Below are 26299 nucleotides of genomic sequence, written 5' to 3'. Positions count from 1 at the left end.
CACATTAATGTTCAAGCCTCAAATTTGAAAGAAGTTAACCACTTGGTTGAGGAGTTCCTACAACCTTCTCTAGTAGAGGCTATAAGGTCATCAGCAAATGCTATAGAATTAACAATTATAGACCATCAGTATATTCATACAGATGCTGTACAGAATTTTGTTTGTGTAAATTAGGATAAACATAAATATTCCATTTTAAATTACTGGTTTTGAATATCAGTACATTTATATTGCAAGAACTACATGACTGATTGCTTGTTTTTATGGTTGCAGAGGTAAATTTCAGTAAGATGTGGTGTAGTTAATGTATCATGTTTATCATGTATAGTGCCAACATTTTATGAAGTGAATATAGAAGATTCGCTTGTTAGTCTAGCATAAAATTAGTATTATAGTTTAATATTTGTGTATGTTTAAAATATATAAGTTGAAAAGACTTACTTAGTTGACTAAAAATGTGAGTTTTTTTTTTTTTACAACTTTCAAGCAAAGCACCATGAAGATAATGTGTAATGGCAGTGGTTTCCCTTACTTCATGACTGAGGCAAAACTGGATGTATTGTGCACGTTGGAGCATTCTTTTTACTCATGAATGCTCCAGTTGATAACTAGTAAACAATTGGATGGAGTTGTGAAAGAGAGATAAAGATATGAATGATATGGAACTAGTGAGAAAAAGTTCCATTAGTAGTGGTCTTTCAGAAAGATGTTTTAAAAATGATTTAGCTGTTATGTTACAAAGTAACTGGAATAAATCGTGGAAGAAAGTTATAGGAACTCTGGAACTTGATAAATGAAGTTTCTCATATAGGAAGAGAAATGCTTATTGGATATTAAATGTTCCTTTAGTACAGTAATGATTTAATGGCTGTTTCGGAGGATAGAGTGAGTCGATTTTTAAGTGTTCGATCATTTTTCCTTGGAAATCCTTTGTACAAGAAGAGGAAAAAGATTGTGAATGTTAAAGATGAAAGTAAAAAGAAGAAATGTTTTTGTGGGATTTTTCTAACAGGCATTGAAGGAGGAATGCTAGAACAAATTTGAACAGTGTTCAAATTTGAGGACTTTATTGCAAAGCATGAACTTTATGTATATATAAAACTGAGATTAGGAAATCTACAGTTACTTCAAGAGACATGCAGACACAGTTTAAGAGATATAATGTTCTTTTTAGCCGGTATATTTTTGGCCCAAAAACCAGATAAGATGTGATTTGTTTGTTTTAGTCTTTTTAGATCTCAAGACCAGTTTCTGTTGTTGAAGTAAAGTTCAGAATACTGTATGTATGTGTATATATATATATATATATATATTTTTTTTTTTTTTTAAATATATCTTGATATTATTAAACTGTTCTTCATTTTTTATATACAGAGGTGTGGAGACTCAATTTACTTGATTATTGTTCAAGTTAAGACAGAATTTTGAGAATAAGAGAGAATTATCATAACAAAATTATATATATCTAGGAGCTTACTTGTGCACTTAGATTTCAGTAGAAAAATCTGATATCACCTGCAAAAACTATTTTCACAAAAGGCACAGTAGACAAGATTTAATAGCTTAAAGGGAGGCACTGTCAAAGGCTTTTTGGAGGTCCAAGGATGGCATAAAGAGAGGCTGAAGTTGGCATCGAGATTCAGAGAGAAGAGAGGAAAGAAAGAAGACATTCTCAACACAGCCATTTGAAGGGATGAAGCCGCAAGTTCGAACCTGCAGCCGCTTGGCTGGAGAGTGGACACGTTAACCACTCGGCCAACAACTGAATATTTCCTTTCAGATTATTTCCTATATCATTTATGTACATAGGAAATCGCAGCACTGAACCTTCTGGCACACCACTAGTTACCTGCTTTCACCTGGATTCTGCTCCTCCATATACCACTTTTTTGATATCTGTCCAGCAGCTATCCTCTTATCCACATAACCAGTGTTATATCCAACACTATTTATTTCAATTTGCATAACAGAGTTCCATGTGGTATTCTGCCAAATGCCTTTGACAAAAGCAGAATCGATGTGTAGCCATTTCCTTTATCCAACTCAGCTGTTACTCTATTATTATTATTATTCAGGCTTCCATGGAGTCAAGAATCATCGTGAGAGGTCCTTCCTAGGAAATACAGTCTATCATACCACTCCTTGAAATCATTGACCATTCTTGTTCTCACCACTCTATCAGGCAATGAATTCCACAGTTCAACCACCATCCATGCAAAGAAACCACTCCTCACCCTCTTGCTCAGAGCTTCCTTTTGTGACTTTAAGGAGTCACGAAAGGAATTGATGACCCCTTGTCATCATCGCTCCTTCCCGCTATTCCACCAAGTGAAAGAACTCCCCAGTGACAACCCTATAATTGCCTCTCAATCATATCACCTCTCCTTCTATCCAAACTCTGCAGTCCACATTCCCTCAGCCATTCCTCAAAACTAACATTGTATAGTCCTGAAAGCATCTTTGTTATCTGCCTATGTACCCTTTCCACAGTTAATTTATCCCCTTCAAATCCTGGGGACCAAATTTGAGAACAATAGTCTAAGTGTGGTCTGATAAGGGTCTTATATATTATAAAAGGTTAGTAAATTACTAAAGGTATGACCATCCCTTATCAAAGCCATGTTTGTCCCTCATGCAGTATCACAGTCCTATATACCCATTCTTGAATTCTTTTTTAGACCAATTTTTCCAGTACTTTTACCACCACTCCTAAGATATTGATTGGTCTATAATTTGCTACTGCAGTCTTAGAACTTCCCTTATGCAAGGGAATTGTTTTGCACTCTTTCCACTCCCTTGGAACTCTATCAGAGATAAGACTTAAAGAGCCTAGTCAGAGGCATTACCAATTCCCTTAAACATTCCCTCAAAACTCAAGCTGATCACCCATTTAATCCCACAGCTGTATTTATATTGAGATTCTGCAATAGCCTATGAACCTCCAATTCAACCATTTCTGTTTCCACATCAGTCTCTGTCACATATGTCATATTCAAGTTATATTCAGACAATAATGATCAGGGAATGGAAGGAGCAGTTATTGTGTTCAATACTAAAGAAGAATGATCTTCATGAATGGCAGCGATATCACGTAGAGTAATGTGGGAAACATTAAAATGAGGAAACTAGACAATGCGATGTATTTGTGCCTATGATCCCACAGAAAGTTCTAGTAAGAAAATGGGGAAGAATTTTTTGATCATTAGAGATGGCAGATGACATATATGAAAAAGGAAAAAATGGTTCTTGTTGAAGATCTAAACAGCAGAGTTGGAAATAAATATTAGACATACAAAAATGTTTGGGGGAAAATTTGGAGGAAAGAGCGAACTTCATAATAAAGATAAACAGCTGCTGGATTTCTGTTCAGAACAGGGACTAATCATCACTAACACTACATTCTAATAAAGTTGTGCACAAACTCACATAGTGAGAGAGAGAGGACACAAGAAATAAAAACTGTTGATGTTACTGTTAAAAGTGATATTTTCATATTGATTCAGAACACAAAACTATAGGGGATATGAAATAGGAAGTGATATCCATTTAGTGTTTAATGGGACAAAATGAATATCATATCAAAAAGAATGTGTAACAAAGTTTTAAAGATAATTAAAATCAAGCAGCTTTCAGAGGTCAGATGTAGAACTGAAATATACAAATATTATTCAAGAAAAAAGGAAAGTTTGAAGACAAGAATCAAACCTTGGAGATGAAGTAGCAAACTCTGAAGAAATCATTGAAAAATTTAGCCAGAAAGAAATGCAGAAAAACAGAACTATGATTTGTGCCTATGATCCCACAGAGAAAACAGAACTGCATGCCAGACTCAGGAAGTCATGAAAGAGAAGTATTGAAAATTTCTAATAAGTCATACTCTATATTCTTTTCAGAGTATGACTTATTTTTTTCAGAGTATAAATAAGTTATACTCTGAAAGAGTATGGAGATAAAAGTAAGAAAGCAAACTAATGTGTAAAAGTAGCAAATAAAAGTTAAAGGGAAGATTGGTTAGAATATAGAAGTAAATAACATGAAGGGTAAGGATACAAACAGTAAATATCAGGATGGTGGCAAAATGTTCTGGAAGTTAAAAGTTTAGAAATGGTGATTATCTGATTTGATAAGATTATCACTTTTATAAAGGACCTTAATCTTCCCCCAAAGGATTTGATATTTGGTGGAGATGGCACATTCTGCAAGTACTGACTCATGGAATTATCACCATTTGATAGTGAGTGCTCTAAAGGTGGAAAATCATCTTTTTCATTTTTATGTGGCTTCCACCCATGACAGGTTGTAAACCCAAAGTACATAAGCACTGTGGATTGCTAAGAATGTTTTTTCTATTTTATTAAACAGAAAAGACCCACTTCAGGCTTACAATAAGCAGAACAGTAGTCTCATAGTAGGCAATGAAATTCATCTACTGCTTAAAGACAATCGCATACATCTATGCCCACAGTGGGAGTCAAACCTCTTTGTTAGAGAGCAGATATGCTAATGAAGAGTAGATAGGCCAGTCTTTATCTGATGCCTTTGATATATCATCATCATCAAATTCCTGCCATGTACCCTCAAGGGGGTGTACAGGATATGACAGTGCTACATGAAAAAATTACATCATTACTAACTTCCTACCTACAATTTTCCTCCAAATCAGTCTGTTACTTGTCAGGACTCCAACATTATCATATCTTATATTTCTATCGTCTAAGGCACTCTGTACCGTATCAATCCACCTATATCTTGGTCTTCCTCTGGGTCATTTTCCTGCCAACCTGGCAGAGAACACTTGTTTTGCTAATCTTTCCTCTCCCATGCTATTTAAGTGACCATACCACCTGAGATTAGCTCTGCTAATGCATTCCTGGATGCTGACAATGTCAAGTTCTTTCCTAATATCCTCATTTTTAATATGATATTGCCATTGATGCCATCTGTTCACGCCTCTAATCTTTCTCAGGACTCTCATATCTGCGGTCTCTAGCCTTTGGTCAAGTGTTTTACTTCTGACCCAGCTCTCAGATCCATAAGTTAAAACTGGTTTGAACACTGTCTTGTATACAGCTAATTTAGTGTTCCAACTAATTTCTCTCTTATTCCATATGAATTTAATCAATTGACTTCCCACCATACCAGCTTTGCCGATTCTGTTGTCTATTTTTATATTTAATTTACCATCTTCAGTAAAAATCGTGCCTAAGTAGCTGAAATGTTTTACTTGTTCCACAGGTTCTCTATTCACAACACAGTTGACATTTTCAATGATTCTGCCTATTTGCATTGTCTTTGTCTTTTTATTGCTGACATTCATACCATATCTATTACAACAGCTATTCAATTTAGTCAGAGAATCTTGCAGACTTGTAGTGGATTTATTTAGAAGTATAACATTATCCGCATAAAGCAAAGAGAGCTGACATTAACATCTCCGATTTTGATATCAGGTTTAATACCACTTTCCTTCATAATGTGATCCATATAGATAATGAATAACAGAGGGGATAATGTACATCCTTGTCTCACACCAGATTTAACATTAAACCATCTTCCTGTACTTCCTTCAATTCTAACTGCTGACTTACAACTCAAATAAAGACTAAGTATTGCTTGATATAATGCCCCATTGACACCATATAACTGCAGCGTATTGAATACTTCTCTCTTGCACCTTGTCATATGCCTTTTCCAAATTGACAAAGCTTAAATACAGATCTTTGTTATATTCCCATGCTTTCTCGACTATTTGTCGTAAAGTGAAGATCTGATCCTGACAGCCTCTGTTTGGCCTGAATCCAGCTTGTTCTTCACCAAGCTTTTCTTCCACAATTCTTCTCAACCGTTTCTCAAGTATACTTGCATAGATCTTGCCAGGAACACTCAGTAGGGAAATACCTCTGTAATTCTCACATTCAGTTTTATTTCCCTTTTTATATATGGGTACTATGAGAGCTCTACTCCAATCATCGGGAATTCGTCCCTCTGTCCAGGCTTTCTGAACTATGCAGTGCAGCCACTGTAAGACTTTTATACCACCATACTTCAGCATTTCTGGTCGAATATCATCTACTCCTGCTGCCTTTCCACATTTCAAGCCTTTGATGGCTTTTTCTACTTCAAGTATGAATATGTATTCCTGACTCCATGCCTGGTCAGTGTTTTTTTTATCACTGTGCTGTCATCACTGCTTGTTTCATTTAGCAGTTTTCAGAGTAATTACTCTGAAAACTGCTAAATTCGGACCTTAGGTATACAATCAGCCATAACCAAGAGGTTATGGCTGATTGTATACCTAAGGTCCGAATAGTGAAACAAGGAGGGGTTAAATGGATGAATAACACCATTAAGCTTGAGCTGCAAAAAAAGAAACAACTATGGAGGGAATTTAAAGAAAGGGGTGACCTGCAGGCACACGAACGGTATAAAGTACAGGCTAGAAGGGTAACGAGTGTGGTAAAAACAGAAAAAGCCGATTATGAAAGGAAACTAGCTATGCAAGCAAAAGAGAATCCCAAACAGTTCTTTCAATATGCTGCAAGCAAGAAAAAAACTGTACATGGCAAAATGATTTTAAGGAATGACGATGGTAAAGAGTTCACTGAACCAGTCGATATAGTGGAGTTACTGAGCGCGCACTTTGCAAAAGTATATCATCCAGGTGGTGACGTTGAAAAAATGAAGGAACCATTAGTTTATATGGGAATTGTGATGAATGAAGTGGAGGTGAATAGTCTATTACAGAACCTTAATGTGAATACATCAGTGGGATTGGATGGTATACCGGCACGGGTCTTGCATGAAGCAGCTAATGAATTATCAGTGCCCTTGACCATGTTGTTTAATCTGAGTCTCAGGTCTGGCTTAGTCCCGAAGGCGTGGAAAGAGGGGAAAATAGTTCCACTGCATAAAGGAGGATCCAAGACTATGGTTGCAAATTACCGACCGATCAGCATATCAGGAGTCGTTGTCAAGGTCTTGGAGAAAGTAGTCAAGGGAAAAATACAGGAATGGATTGATGAAAATGAGATACTGTACAGAGGACAGCATGGCTTTGTGAAGGGTAGATCATGCCTCAGTAACTTGCTCAAGTTTTATAACAGGGTGACGGCTGAACTGGATAAGGGAAATGGGTTTACAGTGATACTGCTGGAACTGGCAAAGGCGTTTGACAGGAGATACCACATGGAATTCTAATCCGTAAACTACAACATATGGGAATGGATATAGGGTTGGTGAGATGGATAGCTGGGTGGTTGATGGAGAGATATCAAAGAGTAGTTTATTCAGGAGTAGAGTCCAAAAAACGGCCTGTGACTAGTGGTGTGCCACAGGGTTCTGTTCTTGGACCACTGCTGTTTAATCTGTTCATTAACGATATAGGGAATGGTCTAAGTGGGACAGTTCATTTGTTCGCTGATGATGCAAAGTTGGGTAGGGCGATAGTGAATGCAGACGATGTCAAAGTCTTGCAAGATGACTTAGATAGATTGGAGTTCTGGACTAAGGAGAATGGATGTCAATTTAATGTGACAAAATGTAAGGTTATGCATTTCGGAGTGAAAAGATTAGCAGCAGTATACCACATTGGTGGAACTGTACTCCAAGAGATTGATGAGGCCAGGGACTTGGGAGTGTTGGTGGATAGGGAGATGAAGTTTAGGGGGCACATTGCGAAAGTAGCTAAATCAGCACATCAACTCACTTGGTTGTTGAAAAATACCTTGACGAGTAGAGAAAAACAAGTTATTGTACCTCTGTACCGAGCCCTGATAAGACCTCATCTCGACTACTGTGCCCAGATTTGGTCACCTCGGTTCCTTCTTGATGGGGAGGAGGTTGAGAGGATCCAGAGGCGAGTGACTAAGATGATAGCAGGTCTATGGAATGCACCATATGAGAACAGGCAGAAGATTTGTGGGTTGCAGAAACTAGTTGATAGGCAAAAAAGGGGAGATATGATTGAGACATTCAAATTGCTAAAAGGATTCTATAGGATTAATTCAGATGATATTTTTGAGATCAGGACTGGTGGTGGGAGAACTAGGGGACACCCATGGAAGCTGGGCAAGAGTGTGGTTAGCAGGGGTGTTAGAGCTGGGTTCTTTACTTTTAGAGTGGTAAATGAGTGGAATAAGCTGCCAGAGTGTGGGTGCTATGACAGTGAGCGAGTTCAAGGCAAGGTATGATAGATACTGTGAGAATGTTGAACAGCTGTCTGAACATGATGTTTAGGGCCTCCCTCGATGAGTCTAAGGACTCCTGGAGTAGCCCGTGGTAATAATAATAATACTTCAAGGATATCTTTTTCTCCTGTTTTCATGTCACCTTTATCATCTCTAACTCCTTTTAGAGCACTCTTTCCCCCATTCCTAAGTTTCTTCAACAACCTCCAGAATATTTTGCCACCTTCTTGATATTTATTTTCTATATTCTTGCCAAAGTCCTCCCATGACTTTTGTTTAGCTAGTTTTACACAGTGTTTCGCTTTCTTACATTTGTCTCTGTATTCTGTAAGAGTAAAAGCTGACTTATTTGCCAGGAACTTTTGATATGCTTTCTTCTTTTCCTTCACTGCCTCTTTAACTTCCTGTGTCCACCAGGGAGTTCTGATTTTTTTTATCCTTGCACACAACCTCACCACATGCCTCTCTGGCAGAATCAATGAATATTTTTTCAGAGTTTGCCACTGAATCGCCAAGGTTTGATTCCTGTTCTCAAACTCTTTCATTTTCTTTTCAATAATCTTTCTGTATTTTAGTCTACAGTTCACATCTCAGAGCTGCTCAACTTTTATTCGCTTTAAAACTGCACATCAAAAGTTCCTGGCAAATAAGGCAGCTTTTGCTCTTAGAGAATACAGAGACAAATGTAAGAAAGCAAAACACTGTGTAAAACTAGCTAAACAAAAGTCATGGGAGGACTTTGGCAAGAATATAGAAAATAAATATCAAGAAGGTGGCAAAATATTCTGGAGGTTGTTGAAGAAGCTTAGGAATGGAGGAAAGAGTGCTGTAAAAGGAGGTAGAGATGATAAAGGTGACATGAAAACAGGGGAAAAAGATATCCTTGAAGTATGGAGTAATTACTTTGAAAAACTGCTAAATGAAACAAGTGATGACAGCACAGTGGTAAAAAACACTGACCAGGCATGCAGTCAGGAATACATATCCATACTTGAGGTAGAAAAAGCCGTCAAAGGCTTGAAATGCGGAAAGACAGCAGTAGTAGATGATAATCGACCAGAAATTCTGAAGTATGGTGGTATAAAAGTCTTATAGTGGCTGCACTGCATAGTTTAGAAAGCCTGCACAGAGGGACGAATTCCCGATGATTGGAGTAAAGCTCTCATAGTGCCCATATATAAAAAGGGAAATAAAGCTGAATGTGAGAATTACACAGGTATTTCCCTACTCAGTGTTCCTTGCAAGATCTATGCATGTATACTTGAGAAACGGTTGAGAAGAATTGTGGAAGAAAAGCTGGGTTAAGAACAAGCTGGATTCGGGCCAAATAGAGGCTGTCAGGATCAAATCTTCACTTTACAACAAATAGTGGAGAAATCGTGGGAATATAACAAAGATCTGTATTTAAGCTTTGTCAATTTGGAAAAGGCATATGACAAGGTGCAAGAGAGAAGCTATTCAATACGCTGCAGTTATATGGTGTCAATGGGGCATTATATAAAGCAATACTTAGTCTTTATTTGAGTTGTAAGTCAGCAGTTAGAATTGAAAGAAGTACAGGAAGATAGTTTAATGTTAAATCTGGTGTGAGAGAAGGATGTACATTATCCCCTCTGTTATTCATTATCTATATGGATCACATTATGAAGGAAAGTGGTATTAAACATGATATCAAAATTGGAGATGTTAATGTCAGCTCTTTGCTTTATGCGGATGATGTTATACTTCTAAATAAATCCGCTACAAGTCTGCAAGTTTCTCTGACTAAATTGAATAGCTGTTGTAATAGATATGGTATGAATGTCAGCAATAAAAAGACAAAGACAATGAAAATAAGCAGAATCATTGAAAATGTCGACTGTGTTGTGAATGGAGAACCTGTGGAACAAGTAAAGCACTTCAGCTACTTAAGCACGATTTTTACTGAAGATGGTAAATTAAATATAGAAATAGACAACAGAATCAACCAAGCTGGTATGATGGGAAGTCAATTGAATAAATTCATATGGAATAAGAGAAAAATTAGTCAGAACACTAAATTAGCTGTATACAAGACAGTGTTCAAACCAGTTTTAAATTATGGATCTGAGAGCTGGGTCAGAAGATCAAAGACTAGAGGCTGCAGATATGAGAGTCCTGAGTAAGATTATAGGCATGAACAGATGGCATCAATGGCAATATCCTATTAAAAATGAGGATATTAGGAAAGAACTTGACATTGTCAGCATCCAGGAATGCGTTAGCAGAGCTAATCTCAGGTGGTATGGTCACCTAAACAGAATGGGCGAGGAAAGATTAGCAAAACAAGTGTTCTCTGCCAGGTTGGCAGCCAAAACGACCCAGAGGAAGACAAGGATATAGGTGGATTGATACAGTACAAAGTGCCTTAGACAATAGAAATATAATATCTGATAATGTTGGAGTCTTGACAAGTAACAGACTGATTTGGAGGAAAATTGTAGATAGGAAGTTAGTAATGATGTAATTTTTTCATGTAGTACTATCATATCCTGTACACCCCTTGAGGGTATTATGGCAGGAATTTGATGATGATGATGATGATGAAACTTTCTTACATGTTATTCTTTTAATATGAAATTCAGTTTTATCCTGCTCAAGACTAAATAGTGATCACTTCCAATTTCAAATCCTCTGTACACTCTGGTGTCCTGCACCAGGGAGAAAACATCACTATCAACAATAACATAGTCAATGAGACTTTTCTTATTCCTAGCCTCTTCTCTCCATGTGAATTTGTGCACATTTTTATGTTGGAACATGGTGTCAGTAATAACCAGTCCATATCCTGAGCAGAAATCCAACAGATATTTGCCATTATTATTAGCTTTGCTCTTTTCTCGAAATTTTCCCAAAATATTTTTGTATGTCTCACAATCATTTCCTACTCTGCTATTTAGATCCCCAACAAGGACAAACTTTTCCTTTTTCTTTGTGTCAGTTGCTTTTTCTAAAGCATCAAAAAATTCCTCCACTTCTACCTTAGTAGAACCTCCTGTGGGACCATAGGCACAAATAAGTCTCATTGTCCAGTTTCCCATTCTCATATTTGCCCCCATTACTCAACTTGAGACTGACTGCCATTCAAGAAGATTAGCCTCGTATTTTGTGTTGAATATTATGGCTACTCCTTTGATATAAAGAATGAGTATTCTCTTAACATCAAATGAGGTATTAGTAGGTGAGTAATTATCCAAGATCTGTTGCATTTTGAATAACAAGTAATCACTGTTATCCTTGATAAGGATAACAGTGATTACTTGACATCTTATTCTAATATATTGTAGTTCTTATTTAAGAGAATCATATGAATTGTTGCTCAGCTATGTTCCTTGTGAATGAGGAAACTTCGTAATTACAAATTTGTGATGAAGAGCATATTTTTCAGGAATCTTTGCAAAGACAGTTGCATATGATTATAGCATAGCCCTGTGTGGCAGAAGACCAAGAGTCACATTATATCAAATTACATCGAATCACAAATCTGCTCAGCTATTGAATACTGCTCTCACATATGGGGTGGGGATCCCCCTAAAAGCTCTCTCAAAATGCTTGACTCAATACAGAGGTGAGCAATTACTTATTAATGACCTATCTCTTACCAACTCATTCCTTTCCCACTTTTGCACAGACGTTTGGTTTCTGCAATATGTATAATCTACAAATATTTCCATGGGAAATGATCATCTGAAATAACATCAATAATTCCCTCACTTCGTACTAAGCTCATTGGAACACGTGCAGCTGCTGCTCAACATCCCTTCACAGTGCACCATGAAACAAACAGAACAAGTTTCATTTCCTCGTGTTTCCTAAGGAATGCAATATACAGTCTTTCAAATCAAATGCAAAGTTCCCCAAACCACTACCCATATACAGCACTAATGCACTATAGGTTGATCAACCAACTTCTCATGTATGGGCACAACATAAAAATATATGTTACACACACACACACACACCATTCTATGATATACCGGAGAGGATATAGAAATTCAAAAAAAAAAAAAAAAGAAGAAGATATTACATATACACTGTTTATAAATAAGCTATCCAGAATCATCTACCAACAAGAAACAACTTTCTAGAATCTCCTGAAATGCTATCCAGGAAGATTTTGGTACAGATAAATCTACATTAATCAGTGTGGCATGTATCCCAAATCATATTAATCAATCACTTACATGTTCCACACTTCATAATGTATATGAAGTTTAATTTAAGAGTTATTAGTCAAACTGCAAACCTGTCAAAAATCCAAACTTCTTATAGTACATACCTTGAGGTTGTTCCTGGGGAACTTCCAGGCTCCAACTTGAATATTTTTTCTACGCCGCCTGACTTTAAAGTGAATAACAAATTATTATCGAAGAATGAAATATTGCATGATTAAAAGTTATACAATAAACGTTTTAATCAACAAACCTGTATCCAAAAAGTAGATGGGTAAAATTAATGAATCAATTTGGAATGATTAATTATTTTTTAATAATATGGCTTAACTAGTCATTTTCATTACTACACAGCCAACTTGATTACAATGACTATCTCATCATCATCAAATTCCTAATATGTATTCCTGATATGACAGCGTACACAGAGAATTCATTAATTTTTCATTACTATTATTATCTGAGATCTCCAGGGAGTCAAAGACTCATCGAGAGGCTAGAAATTACTCAAACCAACTATTATATCTTCCCTTAAATTCATTCACACTAGATGCGCTCACTACCCCTAAGGGCAAATTATTCCACTCACTCACTGCTCTCTGGGAGAAAAACTTAGCTCTTACCCCTTTCTTGACTGAAAATAAATTTAACTTCCATGGATGCCCCCATGTTCTCTCCCCACCTTCCACATAATGAAAAATTTCATCAGTTGATATCCTATAACACCCATTCAAAAGTTTATAGACCTCTATCATATCACCCCTCTTTCTGCTATTAACCAGAGTCTGCAATCCACATTCTCGGAATCCAGATATAATCTTTGCAACTCTTCTTTGCACCCTTTCCACAGCTTCATTATCCCCTTGGACCCTGGGAGACCAAATCTGCACACAATAATCCAGGTGTGGGCTTATCTCAAAGCCTTATAAGGAAATAAAATGACTTCCTTATCCTTACATTTCAAGGTTCGCTTCAACATTGTAATTATCCTTGGAGTTGTATTTGAGACTTTTGCTATGTGACCTTCGAACTTTAAATTCCTATCCATCAATACACCAAGATCCCTTGCCTTTTCAGTTTCTTGTAACATAATCCCATTAATATAATATGCCACTGGAACTCTAATCATGCCAAAGTGCATAACTTTACACTTACTAACATTAAACTGACAACCATTTACATTTGCCCAAATTTCCAGTGTATTCAAATCATTTTGTAATTGTTGAATATCAGTAGCATCCCTGATTGCCCTGCCTATCTTCGCATCATCGGCAAACAACTGCACATCTGATGTTAGATCCTTCCTGATGTCATTAATGTATAGATTGAACAATAATGGCCCAAGGACTGAGACCCTGAGGTACACCACTGGTCACCGTGAATCTGGCAGATTCACACCTGCTGTATACCACTTTTTGATATCTGTCTGTCAGTCATCTCCTGATCCAAGTCAAGAGTTTATATTCCAATCCCATATTCTCTAGTTTATGCAACAGCCTTTCATGTGGTATCCTATCAAATGCCTTAGAAAAATCCAATATTATCGTAATGTATCCATTCCCTTTATCCAACTCGGCTATAACATTGTTATAAATATGAGCAAAGAGCTAAAACATGACCATTCTTTCGTAAACCATGCTGATCTTTGTAGATTATAGCATGTTTCTACCCATTTCTGTATGCGAGTTCTGACCAACTTTTCTAAAATCTTCACTACCACAACAGATATAATAAATCGATATGTAGGTAGTTAGATACATCAGTTTTTGTACCACCTTCATACAATGGAACTATCACACATTCCTTCCATTCCTGAGCTGAGACTCAAGTTATACAAACATGTGAAAGGCACAGCCAATTCAGCTGAACATTCCTTTAGCAAATGGGCTGATATTCCATCTGTCCTTATAAGACAAATTATTATCCAGGTTATGCAACAGCTCTTCAACCTCATTTTCATGAATCTCTAACTCTTCTTACTCTTGAGAGACACTTGTGACATTATAATTAGGAGTTATAGACACGTCAACACAAGAATATTTTAATATTTGCCAAATATTTTAGTCTGAAACTAATAGACTATCTTCAGTGGCTACATAGGAACAGTTTTTTTAACAAGATGGAATACCAACAATTGATCATTCAAAAGTAGAACGAGCCACGTGATGTTACATTGCTAAGCATTAAAGAGAGAAAAAATTTCAGCGTGATGACTAAATTATAGGTATTGATTCACAATTTCATATAATAATCAGAATTTATAAACAACATTAGACTAATGTAGGAATTAAAAGTCTCAATTAAAAAAATATATATATTTTAATGTTATCCTGATTAAACAGGATAACACATTAAAATAATTTTTTTAATTGAAACTTAATTCCTACATTAGTCTAACGTTGTTTATAAATTAAAATGATTATATGAAATTGTGAATTAATGCCTAATTTAGTCATCACTCTGATGAAATATTTCCTCTCTTTAATACTTAGTAAACTCTATTTAAAGTTTAAAATTTTTAATTTTTAAATTTAAAATTTCTATTAAAAGTATTAAAGAGGAAATATGAAATATTTCCTCTCTTTAATACTTAGCAATATAACATCATGTGGCTCGTTCTACTTTTGAATGATCAATTGTTGGTATTCCACCTTGTTAAAAACTATTCCTATGTAGCCACTGAAGATAGTCTGTTAGTTTCAGACTGAAATATTTGGCAAATATTAAAATATTCTTGTGTTAACTCCGCTAACTCTTCATCCAATGTAGCAGAAGCACTGTGCACTATGTTACATACACCTGGTTGATATATCTTAGCAAAGTGAGCACTCATTAATTGAATAATCTCATTAGCTTCAATAAAGTAATTCTTCCACACTCATTCTTTCTTTTACTTTCTGCATAATGAAAAAATTCTTTTGGATTGCCTTCAGCTTGCATGGCCAATTTCTTTTCATACTCCAATTTAGTTTTCCTCACGGTACTCATTACTTTTCTAGCCTGAGCTTTATATATTTCATAACCCCTCTCACTCATTCTCACGATATTCTTTCCACATCATCTTCTTCTTGTGGATTTCTTTCTTAATAAGCTTGGACATTCATTTCACTCCCAAACTATTTATTCTTCGAACACTAGGGATTTTATAAATGTTATTGAACTGATTTCTAATTCATTGGCTTAACTTTCTTTCCTGTATTTCCATTTTTGAAGATCAACCTTCTTTTCCCAGTTTTCAATAAATTACAATACTACAGATAAAATCAGTAGGATTCTTCTTTATTCCTTACCTACACATATGCATGCTAATCATGTATTATAAATACTTAAGACTAATATATAAAAACAAACTAAAATCATCTATGCAATACTGCCAAAAGTATTGTAACACAAAAGAAATATAGATAGAGATCAAAATATTACCTTTTTAATTTTACTACCTTTATTAATATTTACCTTAATTATTATTTATTAATATTTACTTTTAATTACCTTTCTTAATATTATCTTTGTAAATCCAGCTTTGGCCTCTATCATAATATTTAGTGATAAAGGATGGTCTATACATGGGAAGATTTCCACAGATTTCTGAAACGTTTCATGGGAAAATTACTTCTAAGGGTTCAATTGTTATTCACTTCAACATGCATAAGGAATCTTCTGTAGATGTCATTATGTATCATCAACATGCAAGGATTGTCACCATTTTTTGTTGATGATACATAATGACATCTACAGATGATTCCTTATGCATGTTCAAGTGAATAACAATTGAACCCTTAGAAGTATGCTATTTTCCACAGAAGATATTACTATGTGATAGAGAACACTGTCTTGATAGAATGTACACGGTTCTTCACATGACATACTTTCATAAATGTAGCATTATCTAGAATATGGAGGTAAACTTTCCATTCATGAATGATAAAAATAACAGTTCAATTCTACACCTTTCTCCACATATACCATCACACTTCCATTATTCTTTACAGGTAATGCAGCAGATACTGCTATTCTGCTCCAGTTGGAGCAATGTTGACCTCTTCTGGTGTTCACTGGACTTCTACTCTTCCATATGACAAAACAGACTGAAGCAAGGTTAATCACTCCAAACTACCCATTATTAGTCATCCAGAGATTTCTGTCGTCTAAGTACCACTGCAGTCACTGTTCAGCATGCACCTTCATTAACATGTTTGAAGTTATTAAACTGCTGTTCTGCTTGTCATTTTAGTTCTAACTGAACACTGTACTTGACATCTCCTTCATATATGAGTATCTTCCTAGAATGCCATCTACATCATTTTATAGCCTCTATTTGTTTGCAGAATGCAGAGAAGAAACTGCTGATATACTAGAATATCTTAGCAATACTTCCTGAAATAACTTAATACTCTTTTAGTGACACTGTACATTAACACCTTTCAAAAACATATATATTTTGTCCTTCTTTGATGAAAATTGTTGAGATGACAACACACATTTACTTAAATTATTAGAAATAAAAGAAAACTTTTTTTTTTAAATTGGAAACTTTATGAACCATAATAGCACCTATGGATAGTCCATAGTTGTTGGCATGGTTCGCAGAGTGGTTAAATCTATTCTCCAATCAACAAGCTGCAAGTTCAAATACCACTGTCAGCATGGATACTTGTGATTGTCTTTAGGTAGAAGATGAATATCACTGCCTAGTGCAAGGCCATTGCACTGCTTGCTGGAGGCCTAAAGAGGGTTGAAAAAAATTCCATGTTAAGTCTCTAGAACAGGGTTTCTGGACCATGTAAAAAATGAACAAAAATGCAAAAAAAATTAAATTATAAAATTAATAATAATAAAAAAAAATAAAAAAACAGAAAAACTTCATTAGCCCACTCAGAGTACTAATCTAATATAGACTCATGACCCATGATAAGAAGCTCATAAAACATAAAATAAAAACACTACATGTATAGCTGCTGAATGTTTTTTCACTTGGTTATATTATAAATAAAAGATGTCAAGGAATTATATACGTGGTTTAATCCTTTATCCAAGTGTAAGCAAACAAAGTTTGCACATGAAGTAACTTCACGACTGGGCAATTCATATATAGAGGCTATCATCATAACATTAAATACAGGTATAGACCATATTGGTCTGTTCCGGTCTCATTATCCATCCAAAATCCTTTTTGAGGTCTACCCTGACTTCTCTTTCCAATTGGCTTATATTTTAGTATTTGTTTAGGATGTCGGGTGTTGGCCATTCAGTTTACATGTTCCATCCATTTTTGTTTATAATTGTTTAGTTTTTCTTCTACTGATTTTGTTTTTAGTTCTTTTAAAATGTCTTCGTTCCTATATAGAAGCTAATGACTTCATATCACTTGACTCAATATTCCATAATGCAATGCACATATCCTTATGGACATGTATAATGCCATGAATTATGGGAAGGGTCACTACCCACACCAGTTTCGAACTTTACTGAGGTCTCATCAGTGGGAGCCAGACCAAGAAGTGATACCAAGGTTGAAGTATTGCAGAAATTATATTTTCATATAAAAGTAGCCTTTTGTCACACCTTATTACTAAATAAGTCACACCTTATTACTAAAATACTCTGGATTAGAGATAGATGTTGAAAGATTTTTCTACTTGGTTATACTATAAATTAAACATGCCAAGAAATTATATATTTGGTTATCAAGAAGTGATACCAAGGTTGAAATAATGTTTCTTCTACCTTGTAGTAAATCTATCTAATATACAGTATTTTAGTAATAAGGTGTGACACCTGTTGGCTACTTGTATATGGAAATACTGACTTCTGCATTACTTCAACCTTGGTATTACTTCTGGGTCTGGATCCCACTGATGAGACCTTAATAAAGGTCTCAACCAGTCTGGATAGTGACCCTTCCCATAATGCATAGCATTGCATTATAGGATACTAAGGCAACTGATGTGACGTCATTAGCCTCTATATACAAGTAGCCAGTCATGAAGTGACTTCACAAGCAAACTTTGTTTCCCTACACTTGGATAAGGGATTAAACCAAGAATATAATTAATTGGCATCTTTAATTTATATTATTCTTATAGGCACTTTATAAAGACAAACACACGTTCAGTGAGAATGTGGAATGAAATGACATCAAGACAATATTCTCTCTCTCTCTCTCTCTCTCTCTCTCTAAGCCAGGAAAGTAAATGTGCATGATGCCTTTTGAGCATTGCCCAGATCCCTGTGTAAAGGGACAGTGGTTTATGAAATAAAAAAAAAAAGGACATAACATACTTTACATTTAGAAGTTCCCAAAATTATATATATATATATATATATATATATATATATATATATTGAACAGTTAATATTTTTATTCAAATGAAAATATAATCATACAGAAACAAACAAACAAAAAAAATTAGTACACACACACACACATCAAAACAATCATAAAAAGTAACTTAACTTGAGCTATGATGGTGGTCTGAAAAGTTCTCGGCCTAACAATGAAAAAACGAATTTATAATTTCAAAATTATTTTTATTTTTTAACATAATCTCCCTTAAGACTAATACATTTATTCCAGCAATGCTCCAGCACCATTATTCCATCCCTACAGTGGTTCTTAGTAAGATCTGCAAATCACCCCTCTACAGCTGCAATCACCTACTGATTTGAAGAAAAACGCTGACGAGCAAGGAAGAGATAGAAGTCAGAGGGAGCCAAATCTGGGGAATAGAGTGGATGTTCCAACAATTCATAGTCCAGATTCCTTAATTTTCCCACTGCCAAAATACTTTTGTGGGCAGGTGCATTTTCCCGATGAAAGAGATTTTTTTCTTCTGCTAACCGGGTCTTTTCTCACGATTTTTTTTGTCTAGTCTGCTTAAAGACTCATAATATTCACTGGTTATCATTTTACCCTTTTCAAGATGATAAACAAAATGCCTTTACCATCCCAAAACACCGATGCCATGACCTTTCCTGCTGATAGAACCGACTTTGTCTTCTTTGGCACTGAACAGAACGGCTTCTGTCCACTGTTTTGACTGCTGTTTGGATTCTAGTGTGTAATGGTGAAATCAAGTCTCATCCATAGTAATAAATCTATGCACAAAATCAGTTTTATTCTTGTTAAAATGCTACAAGCACTATTCAGAGAGTTTCATGCGAGTGCGTTTTTGATCTGCTATGAGCAAGCACAGCACCCATCTTGCACAAAGCTTTTTCGTTTGCAATTCTTCATGCAAAATATATCCTACACTTTTTTTGAAATACCTATAGTGTCAGTAATTTCACACACTTTGATTAGCCAGTCATCCAATACCATATCGTGCACTTGTTCAATGATTTCTGGTGTTATTACACTTTTTGGACGTCCTTCATGTGGATCATCTTCAAGGCTGGTATGGCCACGTTTAAACTCGGCAGCCCATTTCTTAATTGTCAAAAACAAAGGAGAAGAGTGCCCATAAACTTTTATGAACTTTGAATGAATTTTTTTGGCGTTAAACCTTCTTACAAAGAATTTTATAACCATACGATACTCAATTTTATCCATTTCAAGGGATACAGACAACACTTTTTCTTCAGACAGCTGTATAAAACAAACTACTTGATAGAATGACTTGCAATTTCACATGGATGCTTATGACAGACGTACAACTTAGAAAAAAAAAATCTTGCCAATAGTGTTGCCATCTATGGTCAAGGCCGAGAACTTTTCAGACCACCTCGTACTATTAGTTGCTCTCAGCTTTTGTTGTCATTTGACAACACACTTCAGTGTGTTGTTTGTGACATTGTGTGGGAGACTGAGTCTCGCATATAGGTCTGCAACAGCTACTGTGTGGGCCTGGCTCCCACTGATGAGACCTCAATAAAGGTCGAAACTGGGTATGTGTGTCAAAAGGTTGACATCCATGCCCGCTGTCACTAGAGCGTACATTGACTTGAGGACAAGGACAGTGACATGTATGATAGAAGGCAACAGTAGCACTCTATGGTGCTCTTCTGCACTTTCACAACTTCCTAAGAAAAATCAAGGACAACAATGATCTTCTCTCATTCCTAGGTGTCTATACTATCCCCTGTCAATGTGGGATCCAGTATTTTAGACAGACAGGATGGACCACCTTGGTGAAGAAGAAAAGAGCATAAAAAAGTATATTCAGTATGGAAGCCTAAAAGCAGACTGTTCCTGAAAGCAGCTCATCTTCTACAAAACTTAGCAAACTGTGACAGAACTGATGGTAATCCTACACAAATTTTAGCACACTGTCCTATCCTTCTGCCAACAGTAATCAAAGAATATCACCAAGGAGAGTATCACTATTGTCCTCAATATATATGAAAGATGCCAAAATGTTAGTATGTAAATAACTGATTTCATTAGTAAATTATTTATTTTCATTCCAGTTCTACATAGTTTTTATTTAAGAAACTTCAACATTAATAAACACATTTATTTAAAAAAAAAAAAATGGCTTAAAATAGACTATTTGTGTATATAATGATAACTGAATTAATACTTTTATGCTACTCACCTTTAAATCAGTGACACTTGCAACATGATCCAGCGAACAGATTAATTCATCATCTAATATTAAGTCCTTTTTTCCATCTATCTAGAGAATCAGGTAATTAAAGCTATTTCAAAATGAGCATGTTTAATCTAAATGTCAAATTAACAAAACATGATTTTATCATTTCTTGTTAGTGACTCCCCACTTACTTTCACCAAAATGTGAAGGAAAATCCATCATGACAATTACAAATTATGATAACCAGCATAAAATAAAATACTCACTTACCTAGGTGTGAAATACTTTGTAGAAAGATTTTAGTTAGGATATAGTTTTTTTAACTTTATTATTAAAATTTTATTGTTGAGAAAAAAGATGCATTGAAAAATATATAAATATACAAATAATATATAAACATTAAAAAGTCTTCTAATGCCTTTTATAAAAATATACTGAATGATAATTATTATTATTATTACATGACACCTCCAGGGAGTCCAAGGATTCATCATGGGAGGGCACACTATTCTACTTTGCTAAATACATCTCATCCTCACCACCACTACTTAATTCTCCGACTATGACACTACTACCATCAACGCCATCTATCGCCCATCATCACCACCAACAATAGTATTTTTTGTCTGCAAATTGCATGTGTTCTAAAGGCCAATTTGTCTATATGCAGGATGAAAAACCCAAGTTTTGGTGAGAAAAAAACTCTGCTACACTGTATGAGATTGGCTAACTCACCTTCAACTGAAAAAGTCCATATAAGGATTCCCCCTCGTCATGACGAGAATCAAACCCAGGTCTTTTCCAATTGAAGGGCACAATGTTCCGTTGTTCTTCCAATTACGCTATGGCAGCTCAAATGAAAAATAATTTTTCACTTTTATTCAGCCTGTGTAGCTCAGTGGATGTGGCGTTTGCCAACCACGGCGCTTGGCCGCAGGAAGGAAGACTTGGTTTCGAGTCTAGTCGGCGACTAGAGGAAATTTTTCTAAGCCTTTTTTCGACTGGTTCCCAAGTTAGTCGATCTCTGGCACGGGCAAGCAGGTTTTTCCTCCCGGAAACTCGGGTTTTTCATCCTGTAAACTCAAGAAAATCGACCGTAGAACCCACATTATTTCAGACATTAAATATATTGTGTTAGGGTTAGGGACCACGAGATGGCAGCACATTTGAGCCGTCTCTCTTCACTGAGTACCGCTTAATTAGTGATAGCCTTGGGCCATCTATCTCTGATTGGTACCAGTGGAGATTGAACTGCCCACTCAGTCTCCAAAAGTTAGATAGGGCTAAATGGCCTCGCCTACTCCCTGTATACGGGAATAAAAAGGCGTTAGCTGTTTTTTTTTTTTTTTTTCTGAGTAATTATATTCAAAGAAATCTTGTGTCGGTTTTCATTAGTTATAAGGTTTAATGCACATTTATGAAATTTAAAGGTCAGTTCGATGTCGGCATTCTTCTTCAAGCAAATAAGGAAAAACTTTTAAACTTGAAGAATATCAACAAAACAAGACAGTATGGAGAGAGAAGCTATCTGTTCTCTATAATTCTGTTGTCAACAAAACTATGTGATATGCATGTGACAGTCAGGTGATATTCATGTTACTGGAAGCGATGCTACTGTTCTGTTTTACAACAAATAGATGTGATGTAAATAATATGGAGAATACCAACAACACTATATGTTGAAAATGTTTATTTTGGATTACATTATTTAGGATTTATATTTAATTAATCTCTTGGAATACGAAGATTAGAATTTTATTCTTTAATATTTTATGCATAAAGGTTGAGGAACCATACAATTTTTAGAGCATCTTCATCTTGAATGATTATTTTACAAAATGCTAGCTAATTCTTGTGGAGACTGCCATACTGCCTATTGTTATTTTCATAATGATTTGTGTGCTTAGGGGATTCATAACAGGCTGCATTACACTGGTATGGATTTAACTGTAAAGAGACATTTGGGTATGGTGTTCCTATATTTATGAATTTACGGTTTGTGTTATTTCAGTTTTGATTTTGGTAATTATTATTATTATTATTGGCCTTTTCCAAGAAGACTTATGTCCATTGTAGGGGGGAGGAGGGGAGAACAACATGAACTTAACAAAATATCCGAAATACCCAACTATACCAGAATATACATGTAACTAAAATCAAAACATGTTTGAAGTTGATTTTCTGTTTGTGAAAGGAAAACTAAGTGTGGAAAAATCCACTCTCACAGCCACAGTTTGAAAACCAACTAACTCAATACAGGAAAAAATAAATTAAAAGAATAAAATAAAATCATCAGGACTAATTATCACTGTGGCCAAATACCACAAATTCCATAAGCAGAATATATGATGGCCTGTGCAAATTCACTCTGCTTATTTCTCCTTCTCATTCATTTCTTTAAATTTCTTTTTTAATTTTTGCACAGATGCTCATGTACTAATACATAACAATACTAACCTGTTCAACAATGCCAAATTAGATAATCATTGTATTTAAATTATCATGAGCTTCTGTAGCTTAGTATCAATGATGCCCTACAGTTGGAAAGACCTAGATTTGAATCCTGTATGTGATGTGAAGAACCTTGATCAGGGCTTTTCAAGTGAAGGCGAGTTAGCTGGTCTCATACAGAGGTTTCCTCACAGAAACTCAAGTTTCTCACCCAAACAAATTGGCAAACTAGCTAACAGAACACAACTAATTTGCAGCCATAGTGCAGTGCAGATAGGATTAACTGCCCTATCATGGGCAGATTAACTGCTCTATCAAGTTACTTGGCTTTTCAGAAACTCTATACATGGATGTGTAAAAATAAAGGCCAGTACAGTAGTTAACAATACATACATTAAACATCAGAAGTCTCAGAATAGTGGTATCTTGTTTGTCACATATCTTTCAGGGCATTGCACACTCCCATAAGCAACTCAATGGCTGCTAGAACTTAACTATCTCTGTAACTAAGTAAAACAACTATACATCCCTATCCTACTCAATTTCAGCAGTAGGCTTTCTATAGAACACTTTTGCAAAATCTAGAAAAATTATCACATAAGCATCTCTTCTATCCAACACGCTTGTCCTACTATAAAATGTAACCAAGTTACCGAAACAAGACTTTCTCTTAACAACCAATGTTGCTCTCTGAAAAGATTTCTATCCAAATTTGTATTACATCCAGAATCAACCTAACACATCACCACACCTGACACTGGCCTATACACTGATACCAATGACATGTTCTCTTAATGCAGTGATACAATATTTTCCTCTTTCTGTATTTCAATAAGAAAATAGACATTTAAATGTCCATTTAAATATGTCTGTAGTGAGTAGACATGTTTAAATATTATAATATTGAAATTAACTCATGTAAAATATTATTTATTAGTATAATTTGCCCGAGTTTCAAAGGCATCTTCAGTACAAAGCTAATACGTGAGTTAATTCCGGTATTATAATTTATTTAAATTTTCCTCTTTCATTTCTTGTCTCAAAGGAAATGGTCAATGATCTGTTACTAGATTCTTGTTGAAAAATGAAGTTAAAGGCACTGTCAGCTCCTTTACACATTTTTTTAATAAACAAGATGTTATTCCATTTGGTTTTACAGTATCACCTCTTTTTTCCCCACTTTATCCACCTATTCCCTCCTCTCCAACTTGAAATACATTGACAAAGTATTATTATTATTATTATTATGACACCTCCAGGGAGGGCACACTACATGACTTTGCTAAATACATCTCATCCACTACTACTTTATTCTCCAACTACAACACTACTACCATCAACAACATCAGTATTTTTTGTCTGTAAATTGCATGTATTCTGATGGCCGATATTGTTGGCCATTTCTTCTAACTTCTGTGGATGCGGCCTGTTTGTCACATTGAGCAACTGAAGTCAGTATTCCATAGTCATCCTTCTTTCTACAGCACATAACTATAGAATTCTCTGTGATTTTTTTTTTTGTCTCATCCAATCCCTTCTAATATACCAATTTTTCCTTCTTCTCCATTCACCTTTCTAGACTGTTCCTTATACTCCTTATGTCATTGAAGAGTTCCATTCTCCATACCTTCTCCAGACCAATCTCTTACTCAGTAGAGGTTACATAATTCCAAGACTGATCTATTTCATGTGTCCACTATTTATCCTCCTAAACTTTAGAATACAACCTGATGCTGCCATTAGACAGAGGTGTGCTGGCTCACATGAGCTGTTATTAAATTTTCAAGAATTTTGCATGCCAGCTGTATCTGAACAATAAGCTTGTATATGGTAATACAGAAAATCCAGCCAAGTGCACTTATTTTAGCACTGTTTGCTTCCTTCTTCTAATCCTGTCCCCGCACTTCGCACCTGTGTAGGGATCATCTCCACTAGCAACTTTACAGGTATATTATTTTTCAACAAACATCTGCTTAATTTTCCTGGGCCGCTTCTTCCTAAGGTAACGACATTCACATGCTCGAAGTCTATCAAAGATTTCGCATTTCTAGAATTGGTTTGGATGTTTTTCCCAGACCGCTAATAAGTGGCCTAGGAAAACTGTTCACAAGCGGAGCCACCGTTCTCATTTATTTTTTGAACGCTGGTTAAAATTTAACCAGCACACCGCTGTTAAGACATTATAAATCCAACATTCGTGTCACACTTGTATTAGCTGATGTTCAGTAAATTGATTATTCGTAATATATGACATAATTTTCAACTACGAACTCATGGAAGTTTGTCTTCTGATATACTATCGTCGTTTACTTCATTAATCCTATATGCTTGCGATTTTCAAGTCAAGAGGTGTAACGCCTATCGCATGAATGATGCTTCATTTACAGAAAATAAAATGATACTTACCGACTGCAATGTTTTAACAAGAGTTTCTGAAGAAATCTGTTTCAACAAATCACGCAGCTCAGAACCTAACATTTCTTTTGTATTCATTGCATACTTTTTACTTGTCACTTAGACAAACACCACCACATACTCGAGTAAATGTTTTAGATTCAGCGACACCTTGTGTTCAAAAGAAGAGAGGACATATATGAACATAAAAATGGTTAAAAAAAAAAAAAAAAAAGCTAGAATAGCAAAAAATAATAAAATAGCTGAAAGTAAAAATACAATCTAGTAAAGGTAATAAACTGAAACCTTCTATGGTGGTGATATAAATTAGAGAAAAATTTTAAATATAAATATTTTAAGCATATTTGATCAATAATAAACAACAGTAAGTATCAGCAAATGAATATTATTAATTAAATTAAGGGGATATTAGATCCCACATCGTTTTAAAACCGAATAAGAAACTCAAAGATTGGAATCAGAGAGTTTCATGCCGAATATAGTATGAAAAACTATAAAGGTATCTGCGAATACTAGCGTGAGC

The 26299-nt window shown here is 35.3% G+C and overlaps 1 protein-coding gene across 2 annotated transcripts in view; it reads right to left on the bottom strand.

The window, feature by feature from the left end:
* The window catches only part of LOC150100412 (vacuolar protein sorting-associated protein 33B-like), a 257234-nt gene extending 231349 nt beyond the window's left edge, over positions 1 to 25885 (bottom strand). For both annotated transcript variants that reach the window (XM_090402344.1, XM_090402342.1), the window contains exons 1-3: positions 25768 to 25885; positions 20914 to 20994; positions 12484 to 12545 (exon numbers count right to left, since the gene is read on the bottom strand). In XM_090402344.1, the coding sequence (XP_090258470.1) occupies positions 12484 to 12545; positions 20914 to 20994; positions 25768 to 25854 (230 nt within the window). In that variant the 5' untranslated portion in view covers positions 25855 to 25885. The remainder of the gene's footprint in view (positions 1 to 12483; positions 12546 to 20913; positions 20995 to 25767) is intronic.
* Between the last annotated feature and the right edge of the window lie 414 nt (positions 25886 to 26299).

This window comes from Typopeltis vanoorti, chromosome 13 (genome assembly GCF_054136105.1).
Source record: "Typopeltis vanoorti isolate ZY-2024b chromosome 13, IOZ_Tvanoo_1.0, whole genome shotgun sequence".
Lineage (NCBI taxonomy): Eukaryota > Metazoa > Arthropoda > Arachnida > Uropygi > Thelyphonidae > Typopeltis > Typopeltis vanoorti.
This window is presented reverse-complemented; position numbering and strand designations above follow the sequence as displayed.